The sequence below is a fragment of the Lichenostomus cassidix genome, chromosome 8 (genome assembly GCF_008360975.1).
Source record: "Lichenostomus cassidix isolate B80296 chromosome 8, HeHo_3.0, whole genome shotgun sequence".
NCBI classification, from domain to species: Eukaryota; Metazoa; Chordata; class Aves; order Passeriformes; family Meliphagidae; genus Lichenostomus; species Lichenostomus cassidix.
Window position 1 is genome coordinate 21,254,442 of NC_139489.1, and position 20,177 is coordinate 21,274,618.

At 36.5% G+C, this 20,177-nt stretch overlaps 1 protein-coding gene across 4 annotated transcripts in view; it reads right to left on the bottom strand.

Moving 5' to 3' along the window:
* The window catches only part of PTPRC (protein tyrosine phosphatase receptor type C), a 55,125-nt gene that overhangs the window by 6,939 nt on the left and 28,009 nt on the right, over positions 1-20,177 (bottom strand). Inside the window, exons 3-22 of one of the 4 annotated variants that reach the window (XM_085068292.1) lie at positions 18,276-18,302; positions 17,742-17,867; positions 16,857-16,955; positions 15,477-15,509; positions 14,440-14,661; positions 13,787-13,888; positions 13,122-13,274; positions 12,339-12,473; positions 11,029-11,193; positions 8,920-9,113; positions 7,041-7,101; positions 6,208-6,316; positions 5,131-5,162; positions 4,369-4,484; positions 3,756-3,846; positions 3,579-3,655; positions 3,329-3,365; positions 2,774-2,871; positions 1,777-1,902; positions 216-373 (exon numbers count right to left, since the gene is read on the bottom strand). In XM_085068292.1, coding sequence (XP_084924418.1) covers positions 216-373; positions 1,777-1,902; positions 2,774-2,871; positions 3,329-3,365; positions 3,579-3,655; positions 3,756-3,846; positions 4,369-4,484; positions 5,131-5,162; positions 6,208-6,316; positions 7,041-7,101; positions 8,920-9,113; positions 11,029-11,193; positions 12,339-12,473; positions 13,122-13,274; positions 13,787-13,888; positions 14,440-14,661; positions 15,477-15,509; positions 16,857-16,955; positions 17,742-17,867; positions 18,276-18,302 — 2,161 coding nt within the window. Of the gene's footprint in view, positions 1-215; positions 374-1,776; positions 1,903-2,773; positions 2,872-3,328; positions 3,366-3,578; positions 3,656-3,755; positions 3,847-4,368; positions 4,485-5,130; positions 5,163-6,207; positions 6,317-7,040; positions 7,102-8,919; positions 9,114-11,028; positions 11,194-12,323; positions 12,474-13,121; positions 13,275-13,786; positions 13,889-14,439; positions 14,662-15,476; positions 15,510-16,856; positions 16,956-17,741; positions 17,868-18,275; positions 18,303-20,177 lie in introns of all 4 variants that reach the window. The other 3 variants (XM_085068293.1, XM_085068295.1, XM_085068296.1) reach the window with 3 other exon arrangements.

Consider the following 20,177-nt stretch of genomic DNA (forward strand, 5'->3'; position numbering starts at 1 on the left):
TTCCAAAAGACTGTGTATTCTCAGGTTTTATCAACCTGAATATCCTTCATATCCTTCAGAAAACAGCCCTTGTGTATCTTTAGCTGCTTCATTTTCAAGTGTTCAACTCACAAAATCTGGGATCAGACACTTTTGCCAGCTCCCTTTTCTAAATAGCTGCATTTCAGTCAGCCATTCAACATTACCAATTTTTTTGAAGACTAATATATATTTACCTGCAATGAACCACTATTGGACCACTGAAAAAGTTGCTGAGAGCATTAACTCTGCGTCGGAGTTTGAGAAGGAGATGTGGATCCTCAGGGACTCCATGGTCTGGCCAGCTGGTGAACTGAATATGAGTGACATCTCTTCCAGCTGTCCTTTCTCTTCCCTAGAAAAAGTGAAGTGTGGTTTTTAACACATATCAGTCTATATATCTGTGTATGTATACATAAGTCTGAGTTACTAGAGTAAAGCTCAAAGCATGTGAAGTGTTGAGTTAACTTTGGTATGTTGCTGCTAGACTAAAAGGGAACGCATAAGTTTTGATGACCATGATTATAAAACCAAATCAGAAAAACATCTCAATGACATTCTTTTACTGGCTAAGATTTAGTATGACTGTACAGGCACATCCCCAGTAACTAACCCCCAAATTCTTACTCAGAGTTCAGTTATGTGGTTGTGGCAGAGTTATTCATACATACATATTTGCCATTGCTTCAGTGATTATACATCACTATTTTACCCAAACTGCAGAAGTCTCCACTTTCTTGCCAGGGACCACTCTTAAATTCCACAACCAATTTATCTTTATTGATATGTCAGCTGAACAAAGAGCTGACAGCTCTAAAAATATCAGCCCTCAACCTGCTGCAATCTCTCATTTCTAATGTCAGATTCCTCGAGTGACAGAGCAATGTCTTTGTAAATAGTTAATTCTTAACATCCTGATCTGCTGACTGATCACATGGAGTTACAATTTTCTTTTAAGTAAACCACTTTCTGAGCAAATTTTAACATGAGACAGCAGAATAGGAATTTCCAGCTGTAATCATGGATCAAGATGGGTGGAATCTGTTGCCTTTGCTGAAGATCTGTCAGCAGATTTACTCTTTTGAGTCTGAATGCTTTAACTATGTGCCATTTATCCTCATTGAAATATTTTTGCAAAGGACCTGAGGTGAGCATTTAGCCTTTGATAGCAAACTTTGGTTTTAATTGCACATAGAGCAAATAATGTGACTTCAGATGTGTGAAAGAGAGCAATTAACCAGCTTTAATGACTCTACACATATCTAAACGGTGATTTTAAAACACTTATGTTTATAAATGCACTTGAGATTACCAGAGTTTCTAACTGTCTCACTGTACAATTATCACAAGGGCAGATAATGGTTATCTATGAGTCACACTCATTTTAGTTGCAGAGGGTTGTGCTGAGATACACACACACCAGCAATTTTTTTGTGTTAAATAAAAAACTAAATATATAAGGAAACCACAGTGTATATATTGATTTTTTAATACTAAGCACCATATTAAGACTTTAATCTTAAGCGTAGATTCCAGAGTATTACAGAAAATACATTTTAAAGTTGAGAAATATATATCTAACTCCTATTTCTTGCAAGAAATGACACCTACATCTAAGAGGTTTTCTCTTAAGCTACATGTTGCTTAGGAAAAGACAGCAGAGCATCTTCCATTGAGAGCTCACTCTTCTTTCCTAAAATACAGACTCCAAATAGACACTTCAGTTCCAGTCAGTCTCACATTTTTGAATCAACTTACATTTGTGATGTGTAGTTTCTGAATGACATAGTCTGGACACGTTTTACTTTCATTGATCTTCACAATGATGTCCCCATACGTTGCGGTTCCATTCTCCATTGACGGCCAGTACTGGGCACATTTGTTCTATAAACAGATGAAGTTAAGTGAGCAGCACAACAGTGAAGTGGCAGAGAGCTGAGAGCTAGAAAAAAGCCTAATCTAAAGTAGATGCAACTCAGTATAGCTTTTCCAACATCTCAGTTCCAAATAACCAGCAATTCAGGTCTCTGACCTGAAGTTTATGGCCATGGAATTTAACTTCAGATGTAAAGTGGGGGAAAAAAATCCTGTTCACTATTTGAAAAAGTGAACAGTGACTGCTGCTGTTGCCTGATGGTTGTTGAAATGTTTGCAGCTACTTCCATGGGTTCTTTTTCAGTCTTCAGTGTGGGATGCTGCTCCTGCCTGCCTATAACATCAGCTTGGGTGTGCCGTAAATCTGCAGGCTGTCAACATCTTTAAATGCAACTAAAACAGCAGCTCACCTTCCTGCTGTACCTGGAACAAGGAATAAAATCACACCAGAATCACCCAACCTTCCATATAAATAAAGGGCAAAGGCAACAGATGAAAAATATTCTGTCTAGGATACACTGAGGACACTGCAAGGGTATCAGAATAGACGGAAGAGAAATATAAAATATACCTTCTATGAGAGGTCTACGAGGAGCTAGACTTCTACCTTGAGCCCCTTTCTGAAATAACTAGCGGTAATTTGGAAGCTCACCCTCTGCTACGTACAGCTGTGACTAAAGTGATATTTTCTACTGAGACTGCTAATTCATAAGGCAACACTGTTTTGGCATGCTTTCCAACACCGGTTTTGCCACAATGAGAGAACAGTAAAGAATGAAAAGAAGTACTAAGAGGAATATGTAATTCAGCACAGCACAGGAGTTCACTCTGTTTTCAGAAAAAAAGAGGATGGAAAGATAGAAGGATGAATATTTCTCACCCTCTTTCCTTCCTCACAGCGAGTCACCATGACAATAATTGTTGCCTTCTGTTCCCAGATCATTCTCCAGAAATCATCTGTGGTTTCATCCTTGGGGCCTAGAAGGAGATAATTTCAGGGACTTTTTCAGAGTGCAGCCACATGAAAAAACATTCGCCTGCTTGACATGCTTAGCTATGCAGTCTGAAGAGCTAACCAGAGATCATGCAAATAACAGCCACACACTTGATTTCATTATGACTGCGGCCATCAGGCTGCAACATTTTAAAAGTCTCGTATGTATCTTTAGTGCACAGCTACAAAATCTGAAAACTTTTGGTGTAAAATTATACAACATGAGAAATCTGCCTTTGAAGTAAAATTTATTAATCTTCACAAAATTCCCTAACTAAAAACTCATTGACACCTTTGTATTAAATTTCAAGATGTCAGAGTTTAATTTTTCCTTTAAGCTTACTAATAGGATTTTACTACTATAACAAAAATGGGTGAATAAGGAAAGCATAAAACAAAATAAAGAATAAGATAAAATATTCTTTTAAGGATATAAATTACCTTGTGCAGCAATGTATTTTCTTGGTTCTTTGAAGCCCTGAAAAAAATACATTGTTATCAACTTTTAGAAAGAAAGCATGAACTATCTAAAAGATTAGCAACTTGAAAAATAAATTCAATAATACCAAATACACTACAAAGGTGAAAACAACTGAAATGGAAATCCTCAAAGGTGTTGACCCTTTAAATGCACAGACTACGGGATTTCTTCCACAGTGTCTAAGATGTTTTTTCAGTAAAAGTCACTCACATCAATGTAACTTGCATTGATATAGTCTGATCCTGGATCTCCTGGCATCTCTGAGAGCTCAACACGGTTATGGTCATCTGTTTAAATAATTTAAATAAATTAAAATAATTACATTATCTCAAGGCAGTGAGAAATCAAACATTTATAAAACATGTCAAAATTATTACAAATACTCACATGGGAGAATATCAATGTAACGGTTTTTGTTCTGATTATGGCTCTTTTTGGCCTCCTTTATAGAAAATTTACTGAAAACTCTAGGAATACTCTGTAAAATACAAAATTTGTTTTGTTAGTTAAGCCTAGATTTAAAATAGCTTTTACTTACAGTCAAATGCATATGGAAATAATTACTGAATCTGGAAGGTAACATTCATACAATACTACTTCATATATTTCCCATATCTAGAGTTCAACAGATTCTTCTCCTTAATATAGATAATATATGTCCCCCACAATTACATATTATTTATATCCCCATGGCTATGCAGTAAGACAAAGTATAAAAAATATGTATTAAAAGGTACTTCACAATAAGAAGTATTTAGACTGCTTACATTATATTTTTGCTGAAGACATCTTCAAGAAAAAAAGCACTGTCATCTTACAAGAGGAAGAAATTGGCAGCAAAATCAAATGAGGACTATTTGACCTTAGATGAGAATTCAATCAATTTTCTAGATTATTACTTTATTTATAACTAGTACATATACTTCAAACATGGTCCTGAACAGAATTCTTCGAACTGCCTGGATAAAAACTTGTGGTATATTTTGAGTGAGGGGCAAACCTGAAATTCTTCCAAGAAAAGCCTTCCTTCATCTGCAATCTTCCTTTTGTATGTGTCCAGCAATAGCTCTGAAGGTATTGGCTCTATGTTGAGAAGTTGCTTGTCATCATCTTTAACTGTGTAAATAAGTCAAACATTTATTGTTCCTGATGATGAAAATGTATATTGAAAAGTTGTACCTTTTAATAAACATGTACCTAAGCAAATGGATTTGAATTTCAACACAGTCCTACTTCCCATTTAATGTAGTTCGTTTCTGTGAACTTTAGTGTTCTAAATTATTTTTGTCTTGAACTTTCTGATATTGACTGAGCCTGTCTTTCTTCACAGGCCTTGAAATCTTGTACAAAAAGTTGCACAAAATTTTCAGTTTCAGTCTTTGGGATTTGAAAGCCTTCAAATTTTTTCAGTAAAAAACAACTGGCTAATGTTCAATCTCTTGTTTTGAAAAAGGTGCACAGAAAAGGGAAATTCCAGTTGCAGCTGTATTTGATTCTGGACTTACCATGAAATTTACCAAAACCAACATTGTCTGGGATAAGTAATATTGGGGTTGTAATTAAACAACAAATAGTATTTTTTGAAACACTGATGAACTTTCAGTTTATTCAAGTATAAATACTTCTACTTTGTATTTACTGAAGTATTTTTTCCTTCCAATTAAGGTATTTCCATGTTGATATCTGTAATCTATGTATACAACCTAGAAGGGGCCAGCAAGACCTGACACTAATTTTATTTCCACTTGCTAAAGATACTCACCTGCAACAAGGTTCACGCCTTCAGAAGAATTGCTGTAAGAAGCAGAAGCATCTGTAAATGCTTTGAATAGTAAGATATATATGATAATAAGTTAAATAAAATTGGTTTTGTATGAGAACACCAGGGCTGCTGTTAGCCAGCAGCCTGCATTGCAAGCTGTGTGTGAAACAAGAGTGGTACAACTGGGATTATGGAGAGTTGATGGGGATCCTTGTCCTCCTGTCCTCCTGCCCCAAGGCAAAGAAACAAGGGGACCACATCAAAAAGCTTTTTTGTCTGCATGATTTTTCCCATCTCACCAACAGCAAACACGTAATTAATTTCTTCTCTGAAGTGACTGCTCACACCATCTTCACTTCTCTAGCTAGTCGGGAAACCAACACATGCATAAAATATAATGAAATTAACCTTAAATGCTAAGTAGCCAAGAACAAGTCAGACTCTCTGGAGATGTACAAGCAAAAATTACTTTTGCTTCCCTTAACATAAAAATTTGCATCTGAGCAAGGGCAGCTCCCTGTCCCCACAAGGGGAAGAGTAGGGAAGGGCAAGGGGCTGGAAGAGCTGAGTCACCAAGTTCTGCAGTTGCCAGAGGGCTGGGAGGTTTCAGAAGAAATTGCCCAAACTCCTGTGTCTCTAGCAGTAGCATGAACCCCCTCGGGTGAGCAGTGAGCCTGGCTCTGCAGGGCTGTGGCACAGGCACTAGGGAAGGCAACGGCCATCCTTCTATTGCCACCTGCTGTCCTACAGAACTGCTGAGCCATCGAGAGATTACTGTAATAAACAACACCTCCCTGACATATTGTTTCAGGTGAACAGGCATTTCAAAGGCTTCCAAGAAAGTGTGCATTATAGAGAGATTTTAAATCTGTTTCATTGTATTTGCTTTATTAGACAAGGACAAAAAAAATTAGTTTCTTTTGAAAAGATTTAAAGGCAAAAGGATCTCTTTCCCCAGTATTAATGAAACATCAAACTTGTAACATTTTGCCACTCCCCACTGCGAGATTCTGTGGAAAAACCAAAAGCCTCTCCCCCACCATTTATGTAAGAGAGGAAGACAAACATAAAGCTTACCTAAGCTTTTTTTGGTGCAGATCATAGATTTTGTACAGAACCAGAAGCAAAGCAATTGATGTCACAATGATCAAGAATGCCAAGAATATAATCAGAGCTTTAGAATTATCTAGCAACAGAAAAAGAATACATTTATTATTGTAAAATTAAAAAATATCTGTATACTCCCTAGATAAACCATCAATTTTTGGTTTGGGGGTTTTTTTTGTTTCTTTTTTTTGGTGGGGGAGGGGGTTATTTGGTTGGTTGGTTTTTGTTTTTTGGTTTTTTTGAGAAAAAACTAAACAGTTATTTTTAAGTGCCTGGTTTGAGTTTGCTATGCCAAAGTGGAGGAGGAAATTTTATGTCTTCATGAAGAAAACTTTCCCTTAAACTCTCCATGTCCCCCTGTCAAAATGCTACAACTCACTAGTTGAGCATTACTGTGCTCTCCTCCTGCTCTGTGTGACCTGTACACCTGTACACAGCTCTCACTTGCTCCTGATCTGGGAATTGGGAATCTCTGCCAAGGCACAGATGTTCAGCTCCTGAAATGCAGGATCTGAACACACGAAAATAATCCTAAAGTGAATAATGTAAGTCAGAGAAATGAATTTATAATTACATTTGAATGTTTCCTGAAGAAACTAGAGCTGTATAATAACTTTGAATTATGATTAATGGCTTGTCAACATGATCTGTTACATTAATACTGAATGGGGATAATATTTTTCAAATGCAGATCAAATATTAACTATAAAACAGGCATTTTGGATTTTTAATTAGGAGCAAATGAACTGCATTCCAATTTACATTATTTATATTATGCTAAAGGTAAAAAAACCTTTACTTACATCTGGTTTTTACACTCCCCCCTACTGGCGGCCCACTACGTTTTCCATTAAACACCAGGATCTGCATGCAGTGGGTGACAATAACAGAGATGTTAAGATATGACAAGTAAAAATTTCTGCATACCATTTATAAAAAACAGATCACAAAGGATATTTGAAATGTATCCATCTATTGACAATCTCATTGACAGCAATATCTGCTGTCAATCTCTGTATTGACATTTATAGTGCAGCTCAGGTTTCTACCCAAGTTACAATAAGATCTAGTCCCAAAAATATGGAGATGACAGGAAAATAAAGTTAGAAAGATAGGAAACACATTTTACAAAATAAAAATCAGATGCATCTCGAAATAAATCAATTTGATTTTTTATCAGGTCTCTCAGATCTGAAAAATAACCATGCAATATATAAAAACCCCACTTCCTTCAACAGTAAATATATAAATAATCAACTAAATTTGATGGTTTTAATACAATTTTCTGTATGGGAAGGAATTAATGGAAGTTTAATTAGATAAGCTGCTTTCTTACATCATTAACTTTTGGGTACTTTAACTCATGTTAAAATGCTAACTTTATTTTGTTGTGCTTATGCTTTGTCACACATTTAACATTTATTCGATCTTTTAAATTTCCTTAATAGAAATTCCTATCAAATCTAAAAGGCAGCTTGCAGTTTCTATGTCAAATATTTCACACTGGGTTTCCTTTTCCTCTTGAGTCTTCTTATAACTTGATCAGAGTCCTTTCATTACCAGCTAAGGCCATATGGTTTTCTCTGGTTTTTGGGTAAGAATTGAGCAAAATAAGTGCAAAGCAGAAGCCAGGGTATAGAGATGCAGAAGCAAAGTCCTTCTGCTCACTGAAAGTGGTGGACAAACAGCTTACAATGGTGCAGGGGCCCTGTGCTACTGGGACAACAAAAGGATCTTTTGCTCCTACAGGACCTCATCATTATTTTCCAAATTTAAAGCTCTGTGAGCAGAATCTGTTGGGAAAATACTGACAAAATCCTGGAATATAACTGAGTACTGAAGTTCTCTGATACTGCATTTCTGCAGGTAAAAACAGAGAAAGGAGTATAAAACTGTAGGAAATGAGTGAAAGTGCTTCCTAAAAGAAGAAAAACTCCATAATTCTTACTGGTTATTACTTTCTGGCCTAAACTTTACTGAGAGGATCTATCAGGATATAAAAAATATTCCTACAGGCCATATTAAGGGAATCACACAAGACCATTGGTTTTTCAAGCAATCTCAAAAGGGTGAAATGCCTGACAGAAGAGGAAAGGCAGCTTGTAAACAGAGGATGACATATTTGCATGGAAACAAGGACTTGCTTGTGAAAGGCTGATGTAAGGACATGCAAAAAGGTCTAAGCGGCGTCACACCAATTAGCCCCTGAAGAACCAAAAATCTTCACAGTGAAAAAATCCAAACAATTTATTTCTGAGCAATTACCTCAAGAGTTAAATCCCACGTTTATACTCTGTTTGAAATGATAGTCACATATTCACTGAATGGAATGTGCTTTAAAAACTAAAATATCAGTTACACTCAAGAAACTATTTTAATCCTACAGAAACCCCAAATTTTTGTCTCATCCAAGTACAAACAGTCTTTTCTGCTTGCATTCTTCTTGCTTTACATATGTCAGAACATATGTAAAATAGCACACAAGGGAGTGCTTGATAGGTTAGGAACATATGCATTTTATTTCCAAAATAATAGCTACTTTTTAACACCTGAGGCCTACAGATCCATAGATTGACTCCTCTGCCACCGTATTTGCCTTTTTACCTAAAATCAAGTATAATATGCTTAAATAACAAAAATGCAGCAATATTTTATATATTTTAATATAATAAGTAAACTCACCTGAAATTTATAGTTTGTCAAGTACAAGAGATTTTCTATTTTAAAATTACATGTCCCATTGCTTTGATGTGCCTTATTGTCCCAAGTCAATTCAAATATTTTATATGGTCCAAATACTTTTTGTTCTTTGCACGTAATCTGGACAGCATTATCAGCTGTCAAGATTGCATTAACATTAGTCACTTCTTCTGGATCTGTACACAAAAAAAGGGGTTACTGGTTTTAATGTAATCATTTCAAACCCAACATTTCAAGCTGTATGTGCTCATCTCTGTTTGTTATCTTCTCACAATAACTTCATACATTTTCTTCCTTAAAAAATTCAGTCCAAATTTAACAAGGTGAGTAAAATAAATTTTAACTTAACCATAGACTTATCTGAGCTGGAAAATGTGTGAAGTGGAACTGAAAAGGCTCTACTGACAGTCAGATTGCAAAGACAGTATGATGGCAAATCACTCTCTTACATCACTTTCTCATTTGAGAAACATGGGGCCACAGACAAGACAGAGGAAAAAAGAGTTCTGCATGTGAGTATTCATTTCAAAATTTCTATAAATAAAATTTCCTACCAGGAGTCACTAGTATTTTTAATATTTGGAATAGTATCCTTTCCCTTAAAACTGGCTTAAAGCTGCAAAAGATTTTTCATTATACGGAATCTGTTAATTCTAATCTGTATTTTCAAACTTTAGTTTTGTCTGATGCAGCAAATGTTTCAGGTTTCAGACTGAGGAGAACAGCCAAGGGACCTTTCACTGAGAGCTGAAAAATGTTTCAGAAAGGAAATGAGGCAGCCTATGTAAGCCAGCCCCATTAGCCACATTTCAGTAGAACACCACCATGGAAAGTTTCTTCAAAATCATTTCAGCTTGCAAACTATCACACTGTTAGATTTCTATTGCACATGCTACTGAAAGACCTGTGACAAGGAGAAAGTGAACATTTCTGGAGGCAATGTGTTTGTTGAAGATGGAAGCATATTTTAGAAAATGTAGGGATTTTCCTACTTCCAAAGAGTTGTGCTCTACTCATACATTCTCTGGTTAAAGAAGCCATAAAATTCTTCCACTTCCTGCTTGACCTGTTATTGACTGTTGTGACAGTTTGGGAAGGTCTAATTAATACCATTAAGTTATGAGGCAACTCATTATTTTCACAAAAAATAAGGGAAGTTTATTTAAGTTTATTTACATGCATAAACTTATACTGTAGACTTTAATCTTGCCCTGAATTACTAAAATATGAGTGGAACCGAGAAGGTGGGGGCTTCAATAGATAATATGCTCAAACTAGATTTTCAAAAAGAGAAGAACCATGATCATCCTCAAAGTAGGGCTGCCTAAAAATTAAAGCCATATTTAAATTTCTTTACAGTTAAGTCTCAGATCAAACTGATGAATATTTATCAATAAATTAATTGATAAGCTTTTTTATTGTTTTCATGGGACTTCAGGTGTCAATTCTGATCCCTTCATACTTCAAACTATACATTTGAAAGGATAGCCCCAAGAAGATGCACAGACCTTTCTGTCAGCACATTTGGAACACATTTGTTTCTCTCTAACCTAATATTGGAAGCTGACTGTGTACAGATACATCCAAACTAATTGACATCCATTACAGACATCAGTGTTGGTGTAGCCTGGGTAACACAGGTCTGCTGCAAGCAAACAGGTAACTAAAGAACAGAAGGTACAGGATGCACATCTTTGTAGCTTACGGACCACAAAGAAAAAGACAAACATTTTTTATTCTCTTTTTGTTTAATTCAAATCTTTTCTTTAGATTGGGACATAATGCTTCCTAAAACTTTAACTTTAATCTTGTTAAAATGAATTGAGAGTTTCAAAGGAATTGAGAACTTCTTTTTAAAATTATATATATATAAGAAAAATACTAATACCAAGTTCATAATTAAAAAATAGATTGACATTAAAAAATTAAGAAGGGACTGTAATGATATGAATGTCAATTATTTCCAGGTTCGTTGGTTTCTTGGCTAATAGTAACACCATGTATAAAATATAATGAAATACACTAGGAAAGTACTTATTCTTTGTGTTAGTATCAGCCTTGTCAATAGTAGTTAGCAAATGTGTGATTTACCTCCTTCTTCTGTTGTAAATTCAAAGCTTTTACTGCTTCTTCCGATAAGATTTACACCATTTTTGTTGGTTGTAAATGAAGTCACAGATACAGAACCGCTGGTGTAAGCTTCCAATTTATTGTAAGTATACTGAGTTTTGTTGACTACTCTCTTTTCAGGAATATCTGAAAAATGAAATCTGTGTTAGGGGCAGAGAACTCTTACATTTCATCAGACTACCTGAAAGCACTGTCATGTGTATTTCTATTTAATTATCTTATACTTGGTTGCTTTGTTTTGCTTACTAACGCTAAGTGATGGCTCAGAAAGAAGAGGAAATATATAAATACATAGAGAGAACTGATACTTTTCTTGTGGATTCAACTTGGGAAGGGATTAGTAGGAAGGTGTCACTCTGCACACCAAGCAAGTCTATTCTGGCATGTCAGAGATATTGTGATAGTCCTGCTTTCAGGAGTGGCACACAGGAGAGAAAGGAATTGCACAAGAAGCAACATGGGCAGAGCTACTGCCCACACTGCAGCTGGTGGTTTGGGGAGCTGGAGAGCCATGGCCTTTCCGTGTTACTTTCTGCCTGCTTCAGATGTGGCCTCCCTGCACCCACAAATTACAGTTTCAGTCTCTTACACTGGCCAAGCCATACCAACCACACACACTTGCCCATGGGGCTACCAACATTTTGGTAATAGTCAGATTTGGAGCATGGAGAGTGGGAAAGATTACCTGTATCAGGGGGCACAGAAACACGGCAGCCTTTGGTTCCTGAGGCAGCCCAGGTTTACATAACCTCCAGTATGTGAACAAAAAGGCTGAATTAAGCCTAAGGGATGAATCAAGCCAGGACTAGCTTAAACCTGACACATATTTATTATTATCAGGCTTGTCATTTTAAAAACCTCATTTTCCATTCCTTGTTTTGAAGAAAAGCTCACATCTGGAAAACATGATCCCAGTGCAACAGGTACAAAATTATTCATCAAAATGTAAGGTGGCCTAAACTAGCATATCTGAAAGGAGTGTCCATTTAGTAGAAGACAATTCCCTGGCTACACCTACCTAAACATGTTTATGCCTAACTGCCCTATGTTTAGGCCAACAGAAGGGTGACAGGATCACGTCCTGACAGGGTAAACTGAATAATCTCAACTGAAAGTTCAGCTGGAACAACCTCAAAGGAAAGGAATTTAAACATTTGTTCAAAAAATAAAAAATGCAGCTTTAAGATATTTCAATATGCCTTGACAGTGCATCATGCTTGCTTCTCTGTAATTATACGTGCAATTAATTATTAAACAGTGAATATACTTACGTTTGCCTTTCACAGTGAATTTCACGTAGTAGCCATGTATGGGACCCTTTGAAGTGTCCTTAGGCTCCATCCATGTAACTGTTACACTTGTGCTGGTTTTATTGATTAGTTTAAGGTTTTCTGGTGCTTCTGGAACTGTTGTAAAAGAAAAATAACAATAATTAGCAATAAATGAAAATGCAAGTATTCCTCTTTTTACCTACTTTGATTAATTAAATTAAATTTTATCTGACACTAATGCAAGATACCAAAAACATGTAATTTTTTTGTACTCCATTTAAAGAAATTATTCTTAAGTATAAACTGAATATGTATATGTATATGTAAAAGTATATGTAAAAGCATTATATTACAGTAATTTCATAAATTTAATTCATTCAGGACAGTGTGAATATAGCAACATCACAAATTACTAAAATTGTCCAATGTCTTCAAATCAAGAATTTGTCTTGTTTCAGACTAGGCCTGCACTTTTTGTGTGTGTATCTTCATTCAAAATTCCTTATAATTGGCCATGTTCTCAACCTCCAAGACAGCAAAAATAATCACAGTCTCTGACAGAAGCGGAGAAAACATCCAACTGGAAGACTGAGAGGGTGACTGCAATCAAGAGCAACCACAAGGGCAGGAGACCAGGAAGGAGGAGCTGAAGGAGAGCCTGAGTGTGGCTGAGAATGCTGCTCAAAGTGTATCTTCAGCCCCAGGAAGCATGGACAATGGGGTTCACAGTAGGGGTTCACAGAAATATGTGGAATATAAAGGAAAAGTAAGCATCACACTTACCACCATAGTCTGTGTGTATGGTGAAGCTGTGGTTGGCAACATTCTTTTCATTAAAATGTATTAATCCAGTGCAGCCATACACACGATTGGGTGATAAACCTTTCAGCACTTTACAGGTTTCATTTTCATGACTAAGGTCTGTAGGCTGTGAATCTGTAGGCACAAGAAGAGTTTTATCAATATTTTTCACAACTCCAAAAGTATGTGGCACCATTTTAACCAGGATTTTCTCTACCATATTTATTGCATGTAATTTGTAATAAACTATCATAATATTACCATCCAGAGCCTGCAGGGCAGTGGCCCAGGCAGCCTGCAGGGGATCAGCTCACAGCAGACCCACAGACTGCAGGGCTTCCAAACCGCTCAGCTCCCCTTCAGAAAACCAAACAGGACCTCCAAATGTCCAGAAGTCTGCAATTGTGAAGCTGGTAAACTCAGCAGAAGAGCTCTCTGGGTTGGAGCTTGCCCAGATCTGCAGTGTGTGGGGATGGGTGTCCCCCAGCTGGTGATCTCAGAAACCCTGAAATACCCTTCCCTCTGACTTGCATGATTAATTTAAATCTGCCAGTCTCTTACCAAAAGATAACATCAACAATGCTTTTTAAGATAAATAGATAAATAAATAAATAAATGACTTTTAGATTAGTTTAAAAGTGACTTACCATTGCAGACAACAGTCACATTAGCACAGGCAAGTGAGTTACTCCAACATAACCGGGCAGATGTGTTGGCTTCATTCTTAAATGTAAGACTTACACTGTCGACTGAAAAGGAATAATATTACACAGCATTGTGACATTGGCTATATTGGTTCTTTAAATAACAGTTTGTTCTTTTACTTTTTTTACTTGTTCTGCAATATGAAGATACAATTGGCATAGAATAATACACAAAAAATTTAATAAAAAATGGAAAGTAAAAATTGAAAAAGCCTTCATGAGATAAAGTTGCACAGGTATTCAAATAATAAATTAAAGTTTTAGTCCAGACATTCAGCATAAACACCAACTTTGAAGCGGTGGCTTGTCTTGCTACTGTTTACCACACTGCATACAGGCAATTTAGTTCCCTTTTTTCTTTGCAATTTAAAAATTGTGGATTTTTTACATTATTCTTTAAGAAAATACTCAGAGGTTTTAATGTGCAGCTTCACAATATTTGGCAAACCATGGACAAACTATGAAAACTTTCTGTCTGATTCTCTGAAAAGCAACAAGAAGAGACAAAGAAACCTAGGGAAGCTGAATTACTGCATATCAAGGAAAAAAAAAAAAGAAAGAAAAAAAAGAAACAATTAAAACCCTTGTACACCTACCTTTTGGAACAGGAAAAGAAATATCGTTTGAACACCTGCCATTTTTAACTTGAACAGTGTATATCTTGCATGTTGGAAGCTCTACTGATTTGTTGCTGGAATTCACAGCTATGTTTACGCCATCCCCCGAAATAAAATATTCTCTGTCTTCTGGGGGAAAACCCAGTTCCACTTTAGTCGTTTTACAGTTTTCCTGACAGTCTTTTATCTTTCTCACAATATCTAAAAGAAAAATAGGAAGCAATGATTTTATAACAATTTTTTAAAAATTAAAAATTTTAAGGTACCCCATATGTGTTTTAAGAATCAGAAAATACTCCAAAATTAGCTGCTCTTGGTTCTTTATTTCGGGATTTTTCTTTATTTTTTATTTACCTTTTGCTTAAAAATTGTTTATTCAAAGTAGAAAGTTCTCTTAGAAAAATATTATTTTAAAATAACTCTCTAGTTAAGAAAACTAAACAATTTAAAATATGATCACTCCAGAAAGAGATCTGCTTTCATTTAAAATGTTAAATCAAAGTGAAACACTGTGTTTTGACAAATTGAATCATTTGTTGAACAGAGATTTCTCTTTTTCTTATTCAAAGCATTTCATAACAATCTAGTAAATAATGGCTATAGTTTATTCTTGAAAATTAGAGAGGCCTCTAATTCTGAAAATAGATGAACCAATTTCCAAACTTTAGTTTTACTTTAGTTATGACATGCAGTTTGCAGCATCTGATTATCAACAAGATGGGGGAAAAGTAGAGAGGGCCTAATGGAAGGAAGCAGGTGAATTCTGCAGCCCTGATATCAACAGCCTGGTGCAGATCATTTAACAGAACTGTAAATGGAGGTCAGAAGACCAGAATTGTTTATAACTTTAATCCTACTTCTTCCAGAACTGGAAGACATTTTATAAAATAACCCAAGATGCTAATTGAACAGTTTTGATTTTTTACTGCTTTATTAGCTTTACCAATTTTCTGTATTTGAGTTTACTATTTGGTCATGTTTCAAGACTGAAGGAGAATAAGGGCTTTGGTTCTTACCACAATTTGCTTCAGGTGTCACTGTGGAAATTCCTATAAGAAAAAAAAACAGAATAATGGTCTGTCTTAGCAGGTTTGGTTTTTCTCTACAAAGCATTGGAGAAGGGTGACCAGTACTGTCCCAAACTCTTCATTCAATATATTCAAAAAAAGTAAATGTATTTAGCACTCCTCTTGCATTTGAAGTAGGGAAGAAAACATCAGATACATATGACCCCATTTTTAACTTGTTATTTTAGGGATCACATGTCTTTCACAATTTTCCAATGACATCAATAGACTAGAAATAAAACTGGTTATTAATAACATTTCTGAATACAAAGTTACACAAGAATATTCCAAAATCACACATTTTCAAAGAGGTATGATAAGCGACAGCAGTTTTCCAGAATATGTATGCTGTGGAATGGGTAACTAAACAATATAAAATGTCACCAATGAAACAAAATTTACCTGCTTTTTGCACTGCCACTCACCTTTGGAAAGAAATTTATACAACAGTACAGATCGTTTAATGACTACTTGCACATTGGGATACCCCAAAGAAATTTTAGCTGGTGTTTTCTGTACAGAAGCTTGAGCAAAGAACTTCACCCTGAAAACAGTTACTTATAATATCCCAAGGTAAAGGTGTCACCAAAACACACTGATATCTAATTTGCTCACAGAAGACAGGTTTGCCTCCCTCCAGGCTGGGAGTCACCTGGCTGGATAGTGGCCCTAAGGAGAGGGCAAACTGAGAGGGACCACTGGAAAGTCACCAAGATTGTGAGGGCCAGAACACCCAGAAATAAAAGCTCAGCTGCTTGTCAAAGAGCAGAGAGCAGCCTACAGCTACTGGAAGGACAGTTCAAAAAGCTGGGCAGTCCAGCTCCTGGATGTACTTTGCAGAAGCACATACAAGTATTTTAGTGACCTGAGTAACTCCTTACAGCCCAATTGCAATTAAAGTCTCTGTAAGTACTTGCACTATTACATCTCGAGAAAATATTATTACTGTGTGAAACAAAAGGAGAGACACCAGAAAACAGAGAAGCATAAAGATCTTGGATGTATTAATGCTTTTTTGTTGCTTGGGAAAATTTCTGTGAATAACAAGAGGAGTACTGACACAATAATTGACAGATTTACCCCCCTCCTATGTGCCACTGTGTGGAAATAATTCCTATTTTCCACTTGCTTGACAAGTAACAAATCTGGTATCTTCAATATTACACATAAACAGTTAGTAAGATTTCTAAAAAAATGTTTAAGTTTATTGCAGTCGTATGCCTAATTTGTATGCTTAGGTTTGATGCATTCTAAATGAATTCCCTCATTCTAACCCATTTTCTGTGCCTGATGGATCATAACTGCAGTAACTGTGTGCAAGTTTGTCACCTATTGTGTGAGTGGAGCTGAGAATGGGGCTGATCTCAGTGCTTGCTGGCATGCTGACTGGTGAGGTGGTGCTGTGCAAGGATGTTGAATTGTGATCATCTGTAAGAAAATAAACAACATATCAGCATTAAGAAGTGAAATTCATTCTTTCATATGGCTTTGTTATCAGAAATGTCTTACACTAAAGCCTGTCTCCCTTTTTTTTCTTTTCTTAGGGGATTTTTATAACTCAGTGCAGACTGCTGAAAGAAAAGTTATGTTAATCTAGCAAATAAAACAGAAAATTAGTATTTAAATAGAAAGCAAATGTTTAGGAGTATACCACTTACAAATGAATTTTGCAATGTACAATGACAATTTTTTTTTTATTATTATGTAGTCCTAATCCAGGATGAAGTCAACATAAAAATAATGTTACAATTTGTGAACTCAGAAAAACTAGAACACTTTGCTATATTCTTACAGTAAAACACAATTATGAACAATGCTTGTGCTGTTTCAAAAACAACAAATCTAGGCAGGGCTCGTTTGCTAGATCGCATACCTCTCTCACTATATTTCTGACTATATCTCAGTATTTATCTCCCTGCTTATAAACCAGTGATAGGTTTTTATACTCTCTTTTAAGCTCATTTCTATTGCTTTTGCTTTGGGAACAGCATTGTTGGCAGCAGGTGGCACTTTGATGCTAGTGTGGTGACTGCAAGACTTGGCCCTCAAGACACCAGATCCTGCAAACAATCCCGGTATTGCCCCTGTGCCAAATGGCAGACACCTTTTTGATTTGATGAACCATAAGCTGAAAAAGGCTACCCTGATGCTGAATGACTTAGTTTTCCCCTAGAGCTCTGAGAGCAGAGTGGCTTCTGGAGGAAGATGGCAAACCTGCTGAAGCATTCCCGGCGGCAGGGGGAGTGCGTGCGGTGAGGGCAGCAATGCTGCTGCTGAGTGCTGGGCTGCTCAGGGCCGTGGCAGTGCTGGGAACATGCGTGCTGTTTGCAGGTGTGATACCTGTGGTGAGAGGGACAGCAGGGTCGTTAATGCTTCATGTCTGCTCAGCCAGGGGGGACACAGAGCCTCTCACACCGAGGCCCTAGGAATTTCTGGGGAAGCAAAGGCACACGAAACCTTTAAAGTGCAAGGGATTCAACAGGTGTCAGATGAACACCCAGTGAGTATATTCCTTTTGGTTATGATTACACCTTTCATGCTAAATATTGTGTTTCAAAATATACTCAAATACATGACTCAAAACCAGACTTGTCTGATATTCTTGCCTATTAAGACAGCATATTTCATTTTGTTGGGTGAATGAAAAGGCTTCATACACTCTGTGAAGTAACTGTGTGCAAGAAAAACAAAGAAATTATCAGAAAAGAAAAAATCAATGCAGTTCTTCATGTAAATTAAGTTTCTTACCAGGTGTGGTCATTGTTGTGTTCTCTCCTGAAAAAGAGAAAGAGATAGAAAAAGTGTAAATTAAATTTTCAAGGAATTAAACACAATCATTTGCCAAAAATATAAAACGACACAGTCCTTCCTCCCAAATATCAGCAAAACTTTCTCCAGGAAATTATACATTCTTAAGTAATATTTAGTGGATGTAGCAACAACCAGACCCCTGAAATACCAAGCATGTGGTCATAGAATCACAGAATGGTCTGGGTTAGAGAAGATCTTGTAGATCATCTAGTTCAAACACCCCTGCCATGAGCAGGGATGCCATCCAGTAGGTCAGACTGCTCAGGGCCCCATCCAACCTGTCCTTGAACAATTCCAGACACAGAGCATGCACAACTTCTCTGGGGAACCCATTCCAGTGCCTCACCACCCTCACAGTAAAGAATTTCCTCTAGCATCTAACCTAAATCTCATCTTTTTCTGTGGCACATGTTTTTCAGATAGTACTTCCCTGTTTATAATTTCTCTGTAACTTCGGGTTCCCTACATGGTGCTTCACAACTGCTGTAACGCTATTCTTTTGAAAATAAACTCTTTCAACCTTTACAGCAAAAATCCAGGTTTATGGGGAAAACTGCAACACTTGTGAAGGATACATAAATATCTTGCTCATGTGCCAGCATCAAAACCATGTATCTCATCTCTGACACAGAAGATCAACCTAGGCAGATCTCCCGGGACTCCAGAGATTTTCTCCTTATCGACTTGACAAGTAGCAGCACAAGTGTTGGCTGCTCAGTGGCCACCATGGATTCTGCACCCCATATGGACAGTTCAGAAGGCTGACAACAGCCATTAAAAATACACAATCAGTGATGGCAATGTCACCTGCAGAGACTGAGCAATTTCTTGGTGCTCAGAACTGTCATGAAGTGTGTCTAAGCCATGAATATGAATGTAAACAAAAGCTAGTGTCTTGCAGATACATTTCTAGTGAGCAGCTGAATTTTTTGTGGACAGCACATAATTCAAGATCTCTTATTACAAATTAAAATGTGTAAAAAGAGAGTAGCCTGGTATCTTCCATGTTATCACCTTATATCTTATCTTTTGAACTATCAATGTACTTTCAGCATCCAAAATCTCCTGTCTGCAACATTTCTCTACAATAATTGCATGATGTATAACTATTTACACTAAACCGCCAGGAGCCCTGTAAAAGCTAACATTTATATCCACTCATCTTTGCCATGAGCAATTAATTTTCAATGTATTTTCATGTTTTTTTTAATTCACTGTTTGAAAGCTGGAAGCTGGTCATTCCAAATTTGATAATGTAATTTTTCTTTTTTCAAATGGTTTATTAGCTGTAGAATCAATCATTCCCCCTCCTTTCCCAAATCTTACTTTGGTTCAACACACCAAATATACCTCAAACCAAAAATTAACTTTCTGTGAGCATCAATACAGATCAACTCCCACTGTAAAAACTTTTCCAATAATACAATAAAAGAAGTTTCAGAAAAAGTCCTAAATTAAACTCTGCTCAGATTAGGGAAACATTCAGAAATAGTTTTCAAGATATTTACTGGTATCTGATGCAAACATAAAGGAGAAAAAAACATATACACCAAGATTCCCTTTTTCAAGTTAAGTGAGACAATAAGAGAAAAGAGGGCTCATAAGCTTGTCAGTGCTGTGTTTCTGGTTGCCTCATTCACTTCCTTAATATCCTGTGAAAATAATTTTCCCCATCCTCCCCTTGTAAAGTTAGGAATAATGCTACTATCTTAAATATAGTGTAAGGTTTACTGGTCACTCCCCGTGAGAGATGCTAAACATTACACATAATCATAGAACTCCAGGTCAGAAGTTACAAGAGATCATCTGGTCCCACTGCCTTGCTCAGAGCAGTGTCTT